The sequence below is a fragment of the Peromyscus californicus genome, unplaced genomic scaffold (assembly GCF_007827085.1).
Source record: "Peromyscus californicus insignis strain IS unplaced genomic scaffold, ASM782708v3 Scaffold_9__1_contigs__length_137607984, whole genome shotgun sequence".
In the NCBI taxonomy this organism is placed as follows: Eukaryota; Metazoa; Chordata; class Mammalia; order Rodentia; family Cricetidae; genus Peromyscus; species Peromyscus californicus.
Window position 1 is genome coordinate 58,780,718 of NW_026294617.1, and position 13,371 is coordinate 58,794,088.

Consider the following 13,371-nt stretch of genomic DNA (forward strand, 5'->3'; position numbering starts at 1 on the left):
CTCTTTCTTCTGATACTATACTGTTCACTTCCCATACCTTAGAAATTTGCTCAAGCTTCAAGAAAAACAAAGGTATAAATATAGTAAGAATTACTAAAAATCATGCTGTATTCTTCCCTATAATAAGGGCAGACCTTTTGAGATAGGGTCTCACCATGTAACTGGCTGGCCTGAAACTCACAGAAAACCCTCATATCTTTGCTTCCCAAGTGCTAGGATTAAAAGTGCACCACCATGCTTGGCTTCTAACACTAAATGAAACTCTTAACTAAGTTTCTCTTTCAGTTTACACCATATAAATTATGTTATATATTACTCTGGCTAACTTTCAAAATGTTAAAGACAAAGGCTGTAATACAAGCTTCAAATATATTTAATATATTTGATATATATAATATATAATATAAATATATTAAATTACTTGTCCTTAAATAAATCTTTTACATATATTTTTTGGGAAAAGGTCTAGAAGGAAAACCATTATTAGATTTTATACTGTACTATAAAAACATTTTCACAACAAAAGAATCTATATATACCAGTATGCTTATTAAGATTTATTTTGTTTTGTTTTGTTTTTTTTTTTTTTTTTCGAGACAGGGTTTCTCTGTGTAGCTTTGCGCCTTTCCTGGAACTCACTTGGTAGCCCAGGCTGGCCTCGAACTCACAGAGATCCGCCTGGCTCTGCCTCCCGAGTGCTGGGATTAAAGGCGTTTTTATGCTGTGTGTGTGTGTGTGTGTGTGTGTGTGTGTGTGTGTGTGTTATGTCTGCTCTCATATGTGTGTGGGTGTCTAGGGAGGCCAGAAAAGGTGTGTTGGGTCTCCTAGAACTAAAGTTACATAAAGCCACAAGAAGTCCAAAGCTGCCTGCTGTGGATTCTAGAAACCAACCCAGGTCCTCTGGAAGAGCAGCAAGTGCTCTTAATTGCTGGGCTGACTCTCCAGCCCCTATATCAATACTGTAACAATACCAACAATCTAGATAGTAAAGTTGGGATTCTTTTTCCTATCCTTGTTTTTAATCTGTTTTCTATCTTTTCTTCAATACATACACACCATAAACTTGACTTTTTTTTTTTTTTTCATGTGTGTGTGCATGTCTCCAGCAGGTGTATATGCATATGTATGAGTGTTGGGGGAACAAAGTTGACGTCAGGTGTCAGGAATAGTCCTCAATTGCTCTTCCACCTTATTCTCTGAGGCAGGGTCTCAATCAAGCCAGAGCTTGCTGAGAAGGGTAGTCTGCTCAGAGAGCTTGTCTCTACTTTCTGAAGCTAGAATTAGAGGTGGGCAACTACGTCTGTTAGGCATTTACATGGCTTCTGGGGACCTAAACTCTTGAAGGTGCAGCACGCGCTTTAACCACTGAGCCACCTCAACAGCCCTATTTTTTTAAATTATAAATTATGCCCAGGACGATCAATGGCTACATAGGGTCACTGAGCTAACTCTGCCTAAATAACCATACCACAAACGCAACACAAGTAAATCAGCACAGCTACTCCAGCGATACCTCTTCTAAACTAAGAGCGGTTGGTGGGCTAGTGTGATGGCTCCATGGGTAATGTGCCATCAAGCCTGATGACCTGAGTTTCATCTCCAGACCTCACATGGTGAAGGAGAGAACTGACTCCCATAAGCTGTCCTCTGATCTCCCCACACATGATACATATGCACACATGTGTGTACACAGATAAATAAATAAATGTAAAACTGTAAAAATTTAGGTAGTTTTGGCAAGTGTTACTTATAAAGTAGTATGGTTTTGTATTTCCAAAACTGGTGTTCATTTCAACAGGAAGCCTTATGCATTCATATTTTAGGGAGTAGATGGATCAAAGGAGTCCTTTTAAAGAAAAGCATAAATTTATTAGCTATATATAAAAAGGTAATTTCATTCTTCACATTCTCAGTAACTGGAAACATGAGTGTGAATTGCACTCATCTCTCTACTTCTGCTGACCTTTCCCCCAGAGCTGCCAGCTCAGGCTCTGAACCAGAGACCCCAGACTTTAAGGCTCTTCTTTTTCACTGTTACCAAAGGCACACAAGCCTCATCTCACAACATCCACAAAACCTGTATGCCACAACATCCCCACTAACTCCAGCATGGATGAATAAGGAAAACAAAAAAAGAGACCTTACATGTATGACAAATACTATAATCAAAGGTTAAGAATGTCTGGCTTATTTTTCTTTCTAGGGAAGAGGTAGCCAAAACACAACTCCACAGTATTTAAAAAAAAAAAAAAAAAAAAAAAAAGTCATGCTACATTGCCTTCTTTTATAATGAAAAAAGTATGATGCTGTGTTTGGCACTTTAATAAAACTCAGTGAAATCTTGGCCTACTGAAGATGATGCATAAAAGGTGCCCACTGTAATCTGTATTTTTAAGACCTCTAATACAAAGCAGTAAGAAAATAAAGACATTTATCCTAAGAGTTAGTACATGTTTCCCACCCCATACAAATTACATCTACTACAAATAATCTAAGCAGTTACTTCTACTAAAAATAATCTATGCAAAATTTTAGCTTTTACAAAAATATCAAAATTAGAATTGAGATTATGGGTTGCTTATATTTACAAAGACGTGCATCTCTCTGTATATGAAATATGAATGTGTATACAGACATATATAGTGGGGGCATGCTTCAGTCTATCATCAAATCAAGTCAATGTAAACAATAATGCATCCCCCTAGCTTTCTCGACAAAAGAATATAATTTTCATCATAAAATTTTCACTCACTCATTTTGTCACAAGACTGACATATGCCACATATGCTTTTGTAATCAGTTTTTCTGATAAACAGGAGGATCTGGTGCATTAACGTGGAATGAAGTCATCTGAAGCATGGACAGAGTATTTATATAATGACTGAAGAGTGAAAAGGGAACCCAGGCACATAACATACACTGTGAGATCAAGTAAGATTATATCTATCATCTACCTAATCTACATATCTACACACACACACACACACACGACAGAATATGACATGACTATGTACAAGGCCTATGATTTGAGGTTCATTTAATACACAGAAATGGCAAAGTGTCAAATAGTCCAGTTCTGCATGGCATGCATGTTTCACTACCAACAAGAAAGGCTATGGGCAAAGGCTATGAGCTCACAAGGATGCCCTGCAAGGTGCTCTGTTACATCACACATTTATGTGTGTTGAGTGGCAAATATGCATTTATTCTATTATCAATTTGTGCGTTAACCTCATAGTCTATATTCTGAAAACCGGGCACTATTCTCTTTAACCCACTCTGTACAATAGTCAAACCATTATAAAGCACTAGTATTGTAGTACTGTAAATATAAATAATCGTAAGCATGTGTCATATCTCCAAAAATAAAGACCATTTCTTAATAAAGATATGAGCCAGGCATGGTGATACAAGTTAATCTCATAAGGCAAGGGGCAGAGACAGGAGAAATCTCTGAGAGTTCAAAACCACCCTGAAAAGAGAATGAATGAATGAATGAATGAATGAATGAATAAATAAATAAATAAATAAATAAATAAATAAAATAAATAAATAAAATAAATAAAGCCAAGAAAGAAAAGAAACAAAACCACCCTGATATACATAGTGAGTTCCAGCATAGCCAGGGCTATGTAGAGAAACTTTGTCTCCCCTCCCCTCCCCCGCCCCGCAAAAAACAAACAAGATATAACAGAGCAAAAATCTTAAAACAGGTAAAGTAATAAAACCTTGAAGACACATTTACAAAAGTTCATTTAAGTTAAACCTATGTGAAAGTGTGTATATACATATACATACTCACAGGGTTATATCTACAACATACATATAACTTCTTTTTAAAGTTCATAACCAAACCACAATCCAGATGAAATCTGTGGATAATGACTACTGATCTGAACAGAAAAGCTGTGAAAACACAAGGATTACTACAGACACAACAGCAGTGAGCTGTTCTCTTTCTTTAGCCAAGCTGGTGATCCAACAGGGCCTCATCGGCGCTAAGCACACGTTATACACTGAGCTCTACCCCAAGAAGAGTTCTTAAGTTTACCTGAATAGAATAGCTGAGACTGTAGTCCAACCCAAACCCAAGGGAACTAGCAATATGGAAACTGTATCTAAGGAATAATTATACCTCTAATACGAAACTTCCAGAGCATTTAATTTGGTGGAAATTACGTATTACTGCTTCAAAGACCTAAGATAAGATATTGATATTATGATCAGTGGTCTTGTAATAGTTAAACAGTTAAATGGTGGGGGGCACTTGAGCCTCTAATAATGTACTTCAAGCATTCTCCTTTTCACTAATCAATTGGTTTTATCCTCAGGTACCTTCAAATGGATCATTACTGAACAATATTTAAAAGCAAGGCTATGAGGCACACTGCTTCCTTTGGCTAACAGCGAAGCTTTCACTGGTGTGTGCACTACAATGAAAAAGACCTTTCAGAACTGCACACATGTAAACAGCACATGCAATGCCTCGGCAAGTCTCTAAATATATTTCTTCACTTCTAACAGGGCTAAAAAAGATCTAATTTGTTGCCAGGGTTTCTTGGCCCAAATCCAAGGCAAGATGACCTTGTCCTTGAACAAGACAATAGGATCTCGCGTCCTCGGGGCCTCTCTGTGAGCAAGCACTGAGGAAAATCTTCCCAAGAGATAAGTTTATTTCATCTCAGGAAATAGATCTGTCATAATAGACAAAACGGAGATCAGATAAGAGGAGAGGGAGTTTTAACCTCTGAGAAGGAGTCCTAACTTACCGTCTATAATTAGTGCTTGGGCTATTTTTCATTGTTACGGCAACGAACGCATCAATCAAATGTTAAAGAGCCACCCTAACCAATGCAAACAGACAAGGTCAAACTGCTGAGGTGCGAGGCAGCTTGTTCTTTTTTGTTTGTTTTCTCAATTAAGTTTTCTTAAACCTGGTCTAGTTAACATATATCACACTTACTAAGCTAGATCTTCAGATTACAGTCTTTCATCTCTTACCTACCAGCAACTGGACCTAGCGCTCCTCTCTAAGGCAGGCCATGCCAACAGGGATGAGTCTGCTGTCCTCGGATCCCTCTGTGTCCTCACTCTGTGCAGCCCCCTGCTTTGAGTCCCACATGTTAACTCTGCCAGCCTTGAAAAGCCTTCTTTATTCTGTATTCTTAACAGCTGACAAACAGTTTTAAATTCCAACCATACTCACAACACATGGTACACAAGGGGAAGAACTCGTTCAAGGTGGGATTTCTCATGTCTCCGCAAAGGCCAAGCCTCTTTCTAAGCACCAATTAGAAGAAATAAGAATATTAAATGCTACGTAGTGTGTGCTCCGGAATTCCTACTACTGAGACAGAGCAACCAACAAGACTGGAGAGAGATGGAGGAAGTCAGGCCAAGCAAAGCACAGCGAGTCAAGCTGAGAAACGGGAAGGGAGAGGGGCAGCTGCTTGAAACCAGACCAGCTTGCCTGGAATTTTAAAAGCATAGAGGAAAACCATCCAAGAAGGGAAGCAATACCTTTTTAAAGGGCCTTAGGAACTTATAACGTAAGCTAAGCCATCCTTCATCTTCTCGGCCAAGGAACACATAAAATGTCAATGTAATTCAAGTACTTGGGAGACAAAGGAAAGAGGGTCTCCACCCCACCCCCAACAAAGGAAGAGAGAGGAGAGGAGACTAAGGATGAGATGTAGCTCAGGTGTTCAAGTGCTTGCCTAGCATCCATGAAGTCCCAGGGTCACTCTCCAGTAGTACATGAACTAGGCATGGTGGTCCATGCCTATAAATCCAGCACACAGGAGGACCAGAAGTTCAAAATTATCTTCTGCCAGCCTGAGATACAGGAGACCCTGATTCAAAATAAGAAGGAAAAGGGAAAGAGGAAGAGAAGGGGAGGGGAGGGAAAGGGAGGGAAGGGGAGGGGAGAAGAGGGGAGGGGAATGATTAAATGGACCCTATGGTTCACACAAGTCACAGCTAGCATAGATGGAGGGAGATGGTTCAGTGGTAAAGCTGGGTCACTCTGGCACTAACAGGAGGTAGGAACAGCAAAATGTTTATGCTTTTGGTGGAGCCAAAAGACTATGGTCAGGTAATCAGAAGTTATAAAGGAACGGCTAAGGAAACTAAGACATGAAGTTTGTTTAAAGTGTTAAGCAGCAAGTGAGAAGAGGTGGCTCCCACCTCCTGTCTCAGCTACTCGGGAACGTGAGGCAGGAGGATCACTTCAGGGTTAGCTAGGCTACACAGCAGGGTCCATACTTGTGGCTTAAACCAATGATAGATCCATAGTATGAAAGAGCTGGGGGTTGGGGGGGGGCACACAGGGACACAGAAGGCCAGGAGGAAGAAACTGGGCTCCATGACATCCTTTCCCGGCCATCCTACTCCAGCCTCAAGGTAATTCGTTTCAAAAAGGAAAGACGCAATCACGCCAAGCAACATGCAGTTGAATTAAGTACTTTTGACCACAGTACCACCGCTTTTATAAGAATGGTGACTGCAATGTCGTGTGTGCCAAGAATAAAGAGCGGGTAAAAGGCCAGCGCTGTTCTAAGTTTTGTGCTCCGTCGGTTAACACTGCAGCCAAGGTTATACACTTTACACAAGTGTGTCAATTACAGGCCATTTGGCCACATGAGGGGGGTGTTTTAGACCTAAGTTTAATGCAAGATAACGGCCTGGGCTGCAATGATGAGCAATGCACATGCCTGAGTCCTGTGTGTCTTTTTCTTTTAACTTCAGTTTCTTCGTTTCTAAAGGCAATCCTACATCTTTCTTCGGGCTCTGTTGTAGGAATTCAGAAAGATAATGTGAAAAGAAATATGGTACCTGATGTGCAACAAATGCTCCATAGTGACAGCTACTGCAGTAATTCCTTCCACATAAAGTAGGCACTCCCTTCAGTACACCACCTTGTCCTACTATTTAATCACATCTCGCGGTATGAATTAAGGTAAAGACAAAACGCTGCATAAATCAGTAATTTCTGTAAAATTTTTCAAATAGAAAACAGGTTATCAGTTTGACAGTAGCAAGGCCATTATGTTAAAGTGGCCAATCTGAAGGATTTACAAAGTTTCAGAGTTGCCTCAAATTGTAGAAATTCTTTAAAAGCTGATATACTGAGTAAAGGAGACATTTTGTTTAGTTGATTTTAGAGACAGGGCTCACTATACAGCCAAGCTGGCCTTGAACTTGCAACCCTCCTGGCTTAGCTTCCCAGTGCTGTTACGGGTGTGCACCACCATACTTGGCTTGGGTAGAGACTTTTAATGCTATCCCAGCATTTTCTCCAATTTCCAGAGAGTGTGAAAGCTTTTCCCATACAACATGGATTTGCAACTATTACAATTATGTTTTTTTGTAACACATCTCTGAAATGTGAACAATGCTATATTTTCAAGATCTCACAAGGTATCTCTATTTACAAAATGGCAACATTCCTTCTTACAAGGGTCAACTAAAAACCATTATATGAAATTAAAGCAGCCCTGAGATGACGGATTTCTGTAATTGTCTTCTTGTTATCAGTGAGCCTCACAGAAATGGGATGGAGATGAGAAAATACACAAAATTCAAATGTTTTAAAACCTCAAAAGGTTAAATAAGATTTTGCTAATCCAAAAACCCAATTAAATGAGAATACTTAAGAGTATTGACTATGCATGCGCTAAGCAACAGAGATGTCTACTGAGTGAGGCAGAAAATAAAGAATAACATTTGTATGATGTGGAAGATTCTTCCAAAACACCGTTAATGGAGTCCCCTAAAACTGTTTTCATTGTTGTAGTACCACACTTCCTTCTATAATCCAAGTGGGGAGGGGAGCCATTTAAACAGCCACAGACAGTATAGAGAAACAAAACCTGGAATAATTTTGAATTTAGTGGAAATGACTCAACTGAACTCAGTTATGACATTTTTCTGGTATAAAAAGAGCCTTATCTATTCCGCTCATCACTATGGACTGAACCACCATTGCTTGAGAACCAGAGTTGTTTTCCCTGTTCCAGCTCCTCATGCATTCTGAAGGCTGACTGCCAAGTGACAACATATCAATCAGAATGGATGAGCCAATGGCCAACAGCAAGACCTCAGAGTCACAAGTTGCCCACACCCTGTACTCTGTGCCCTGGGTGCAAATCCTAGCATTTCATTTAGTGAGATATAAAGTACTTAATGGAAACAAATCTGAGTGTAGAACCACAACTCCCTGTTAATGAGCTGATATTTGGTGTTCTCTATTCCAACAGCTCATTTTCACACAACTTTAAGAGGTTTTTCTTCCTTAACCGATCAGTGATATTAATAATTTTCTTTGTTAAATGTGTATTAGGAAAAATGCCAACCCTTCCCATTTTGGGAAAGGTTACATGAGAAAGATGCATAGTGAGCCTATGATCTAAATCTTCGATGTGTCTCAAGTGCTGATTAACAGGCATTCTTTACCTGGAAGCTGTAACTACCAGGAGCTAAGTGACAAAGACCTGGACTAAAATCCAACTCCAAGGGAAGTTCTCTTTGACAACCTTTCTTCTGTGAAATGGGGTGAATAGTTGCTCTTTTCTAGATTAGGTCTGAAGAGATTTAATCAGGGAAGCATGCCTAGAACCCCCAGCAGGACAGGGCTGGGAAAAAAAAGAAAAAAACACCACAGCACTGAAATCTGCCAGCAAGCAGCTCCAACTGAAGAACAAGGGGCTCATTCACCAGGTGAGGCGCCACCTTCGAGTCACGGCACCTAAGGAACTTTCCTACATCCAACTAAAATGTTGATCACTTAGTGACGACAGAGCCTATTACATCGACAAACCTAAACCTAAATACTCTAATTCACGCCATCCTATTTGCTAATTTTCAAGGCTTGGGTGGTTTACATGTATGTCTGAAGTTTGACGCTATTGCATCACTTCTTAGAATACATTAAAGCTAACTCCTACATCATAATGTACAGGTCTAAGATATGTAAGGAAACAGTTCTAAAATGCTTACATATCTGCCTAAACATGAGCACTTTAACTGAAGGATTTTGTGTGTGTGTTATACACACACACACACACACACACACACACACACACACACACACACACACACACACCAATGTCACAAACTGGCAAAATGGCAAAAAAAAAAAAAAAAAAAAAAACTTGTGCCATGGTGACACAAAAGTGGCGCCACAGGAGTGCACATATTCCTGGAACAGGAGGCTCTGACCTAGAGTTAGACACAGAAATATGTTTCTCACAAACAGCAGTTGCTGCCTGTGGGATTTCAGCAAGACAATCACATAGCTGACTCACGGGACCGATTACAAAGGAGCAGTCATTTCTTTCTGTGGCGTTAAAACAATACAGTGTACTTTCATCACCAGTTAACAAATGTCAGGAAGTCAGAAGTGGACCACCGATGGTTTTATTACCAAATCAATAGCCGAAGCCCCCCACCCTCCCGCCCACCTCCACGTGCGTTCCTTGCCAGATTCCCATGGGCCGGAACCTCTCATGATGTTTCACTAAATTCAACCAAAGAAAGGTTTCTCAAACAAACTGGCTGGGCATTTAGTGAGAACGACATTATTTTCTAATGAGAAAAATCAGTTGTCCAATATTTCTCAATGCTCGTGGTCTGGCTTAAATAAACTGTTGGTCTTAAGATTTTTAGAAATCACAGCAAAATCAGAAGAGCAAGCGAGCTGAAACTCACCCTCCTCCATCCCCTGAGCAGACTATCACTACCCTCTAAAGCACCGGGGGCTTCCCCTGGAGAAGAGCAACGCTGCCTGCTCCCCACACTGCTTGCCCCCCAGCCAGGCAGCCTGTGATGCCGGCAGCGCCTGGATACTTACGGACTGCTTCTCCTGCTGGCCCAGCACTCCATGGCTAGCAGGCGCGGCCAGTGGTTTCATAATGAAGAAACATATGCTGAACTGAATTTACACATCATGTACCAACCTCTCACGATGGCAAGTCACCCTCTACAGCATGAAATTAAAAGAAAAAGGGGGAGAAAAAAAAGAGGGAGGAGGGAAAACCAGGCTGCAGCTTAAAGTGTCACTACTGGTGAGCTTAAAAACCCTTCACACTTGGAGACAGAAAAGGAATCAGAGCGACAGTGCTCGGCTCCATTTTTATCACACTGAAACTCTAACCCTCCGAGCCTCTGACAAGGCCGAGGGAACCTCACCCGGCCTTCAGGCTCCTGAGAGAACAAGATCATTTCTGAGGCTGAAGAACAAGAGGCAAAAGAAAAGGGGGGGAAAAAAGCTAAAATGGCTGACTGCACACAGATTCCTCTCCAAAAGGCTTAATACAGAATTATATTAGCCAGAGTGGTGAAAAGCCAGTCTCTAGCATGCAGCCAAGCATTGTTAACACTCTTGTTTCATTTGCAATCACACGTACAGACCCCTCCAACCAAGGGAAAAAAAAAAAGAGAGAGAGAGAGAGAGGAAGAGGAAAAAAAAATCAGGGCAGAGCGTGTGAATCAGGACCTCCTCCCTAGCTGCTAATGATGCTGACAGTGGTGACCAGTGATCTCTGTCCCACTAACCAAGTTTGCACAATTAATCTCAGCGGTATGACACTGATGGACATTTAATGGAATGATGTCTGTCCCTCACACTCAACACAAGCATGCCTGCGAGCCGGAGTCACTGACAGAAACACAGCACATACACACACACACACACACACACACACACACACACACACACACACACACACACAATCTCAAGAATCATGAGTCTGAATGCAATACACCAATATAATTACATTATTGTGCTTACTTTGGAGGACCATGGCTGCAGGCAGTTGGCATAGCAACGCACAAGGAAAGCCATTTCCTGGGTAGAGAAAGCTTCCTTTTCTAAATAAAAAAAAATCCCTCTTAGGAAACCAACGGCATTGCTGCTTCCCGCAGAAAGCAAGACACTGTAGTCTGTCTCTTAACCTGCAAGGCTCACACTCGATGTGGTTCTAGTGATGTAAGTGGGTTTCTCTCTCACCCTCCCTCTCCCCATATACGCTGAAATATTCAGCTCCAACGGTACACACATTCCTTAAGGCTCGCCCCCTCCTCTACTTAACCATTTCACTCATTAAGGTAGCGATGGACAAATCAGATAAAGTAACAAGCTCTTGCCTGTATTATATCAGCGGCTGTAGGTTAAGCAAGTCTCAGAGGGATGGAATCCATTGATTGCTGACTCCAAATAATATCACTGAAGACAGGGTGGGAAAAACGGAGCAAGGACTTACTTGAACGGCTTTGAACTAAAATATGATTTTTTTTTTCCACCAAGGTGGGGAGAAAGGAATCAATGTGACCTCTACCCCACCCTTCATTATTATTGTGCCATTGTAAATTAGCATGTCTTAAAATTTTATAAAGTGCATGCTTAGCAAGCTTTGTTAAATTTAGAAGATGAAATCTTCACACACACATGAGCACACCACACACACACACACACACACACACACACATATACATACACAGATGCACATATGGTCTTGTCAATAATATTATAATAAACCACCTGGTGGGTTTTTTGTTTGTTTTTTTTAACAAACCAAACTTCTATAGGTAGAGCTGAAATTAAATGAAGATACATCATTCTCTCACAAACTCTTCATTTCACCCAGGCATACAGGTTTACCTGGGAGGCTGCATTACAGCCGACAAGGAATAAGGACACTCCCATCAGCCCTCACAATCAGCTCTACCTTCGAATAGTGGAGAGGACAGAAAACAGTTACAGAAAAAAAGCCATCTTTAACCGTGGCTTTGGGCAATGTCAGCGCTTCCTACTGGGGCTCTCGTCTATCTGAAGACTGCATCCATCCTGTTCTTTCCTCCTCTTCATAACAAAAGGCAATTACTCTTTCCAACAGTGATGGTAGATTCTTCTCCTTTCCTCCGCCCCCTTCTTAGACATTACTCATCTAATCTCCACAGATTTGAACAGACTGCTCCCAGCCAAAGGTCTGCCCATCAACTTGTAAACTCCCATGGCGCTCCTACCCCACACACAGAATTAAACCAGGCTCTTCCTTAGACCCCATGTTCTCCTATGTCTACAGTCTTAGTCTCTTCCCACACTCCACAACCCAATCTTGCAAAAATTCATTTCTGCTTTCACTGTTCTACCCAATGGAAAGCATCCTTAGGTGTGATGAGGATCAAAGGCCACTTTGATCTGATACAGGTTCACGTGTGTTTGAGTCACCGTCAACATCTGATACCCATCGTACTGTTTCATTCAACTATCTATTCTTCTCCGGTGCAGGTCTCTCTGGATCTCTGCTACCATCCCATTCTAGGAATTACTTTTTTGCCTTCAAAACCACAAAAAAAAATCAACAGTCTGGATTCACTGTACATACTATACATTCAGCCCATCTGCCATATTCTTTCCAAGTCTTTGAAAGCCAAAGCCTCATCATTTCACATCTATCTTCCATCTTCTACGATCCTTGAACAGATTAAAATGTGCCACTGTACGCAACAACAACAAAACAATCACAGTTTCCAAGATGTACACACTTTGGGCTGGGGAGTCAGGTCAGCGGGTAAGAGGCCGCTTGCCCCCAAGCCTGGCAAACAGAGTTTGATTCCCAGACCCACCCACATGGTAGAAGGAGAAAGCAACTCCTCCCCGCCGCTCCATCCGTGAACTATGGCACACACATGCAAATGTGCACACACACACACACACTAAATAAACACATTAAATACTTTAAAAAAAAAGATTTACATGCTCACACCTGCCTTAGGTCTCTTGGGTTTCTCTTGCTTCCTGGACAGGCAAAAAGACCTTAGTATAGATTACTTTCTCTACCTAAACTCTCTCCTTTTGTTGCTCACTCCATTTCAAAATACGCCAATTGGTAAAATGTTCTCCGAGGGTTACCACCAGAGTAGTTCATCTTAATACAGTTGTGATTTTACTTTCTGTCATGATACTATTTAAACCGTTACTCTACTTCCCCACATACACTCTAAGCCCAGGATGGCTGCTACCATGTCTGTCATGTACAACTCATGGGACTCAGAGCCCCAAGCATGCTTCTACAACATGGCCACCTACAATTGTGTTGAACGGATGCATCAAATTTTTAGTGACTGGAAATACACACTGGGAAGATCATGTTTTTATCCTTCAGAAAAATTTCAAATAGTGTTCTGTAACAGATGTAATTCAAAAGCAAATGGCACCAAAAGCAAGGAATTCAATGAAAATCAACACACAAACGCACGGGTTAGAAGTGGGATCTACATCCACTAGGACATGACTCAGTCTTCAAAGGCAGCACACACCAGAGCGGAGTAAACATGGACGACAGTGGGCTAAGCGGAATAAGCCCGTTA

The 13,371-nt window shown here is 41.1% G+C and overlaps 1 protein-coding gene across 8 annotated transcripts in view; it reads right to left on the reverse strand.

Annotated features, from left to right (window-relative positions):
* Positions 1-13,371, reverse strand: part of Rapgef2 (Rap guanine nucleotide exchange factor 2) — a 244,689-nt gene that overhangs the window by 86,779 nt on the left and 144,539 nt on the right. The window contains exon 1 of one of the 8 annotated variants that reach the window (XM_052732166.1): positions 11,660-11,719. The exons of 5 other annotated variants lie outside the window; for them this stretch is intronic. In XM_052732166.1, the coding sequence (XP_052588126.1) occupies positions 11,660-11,704 (45 nt within the window). In that variant the 5' untranslated portion in view covers positions 11,705-11,719. Of the gene's footprint in view, positions 1-9,850; positions 10,422-10,789; positions 10,925-11,659; positions 11,720-13,371 lie in introns of those variants that run through there. 2 more of the 8 variants (XM_052732165.1, XM_052732164.1) reach the window with 2 other exon arrangements.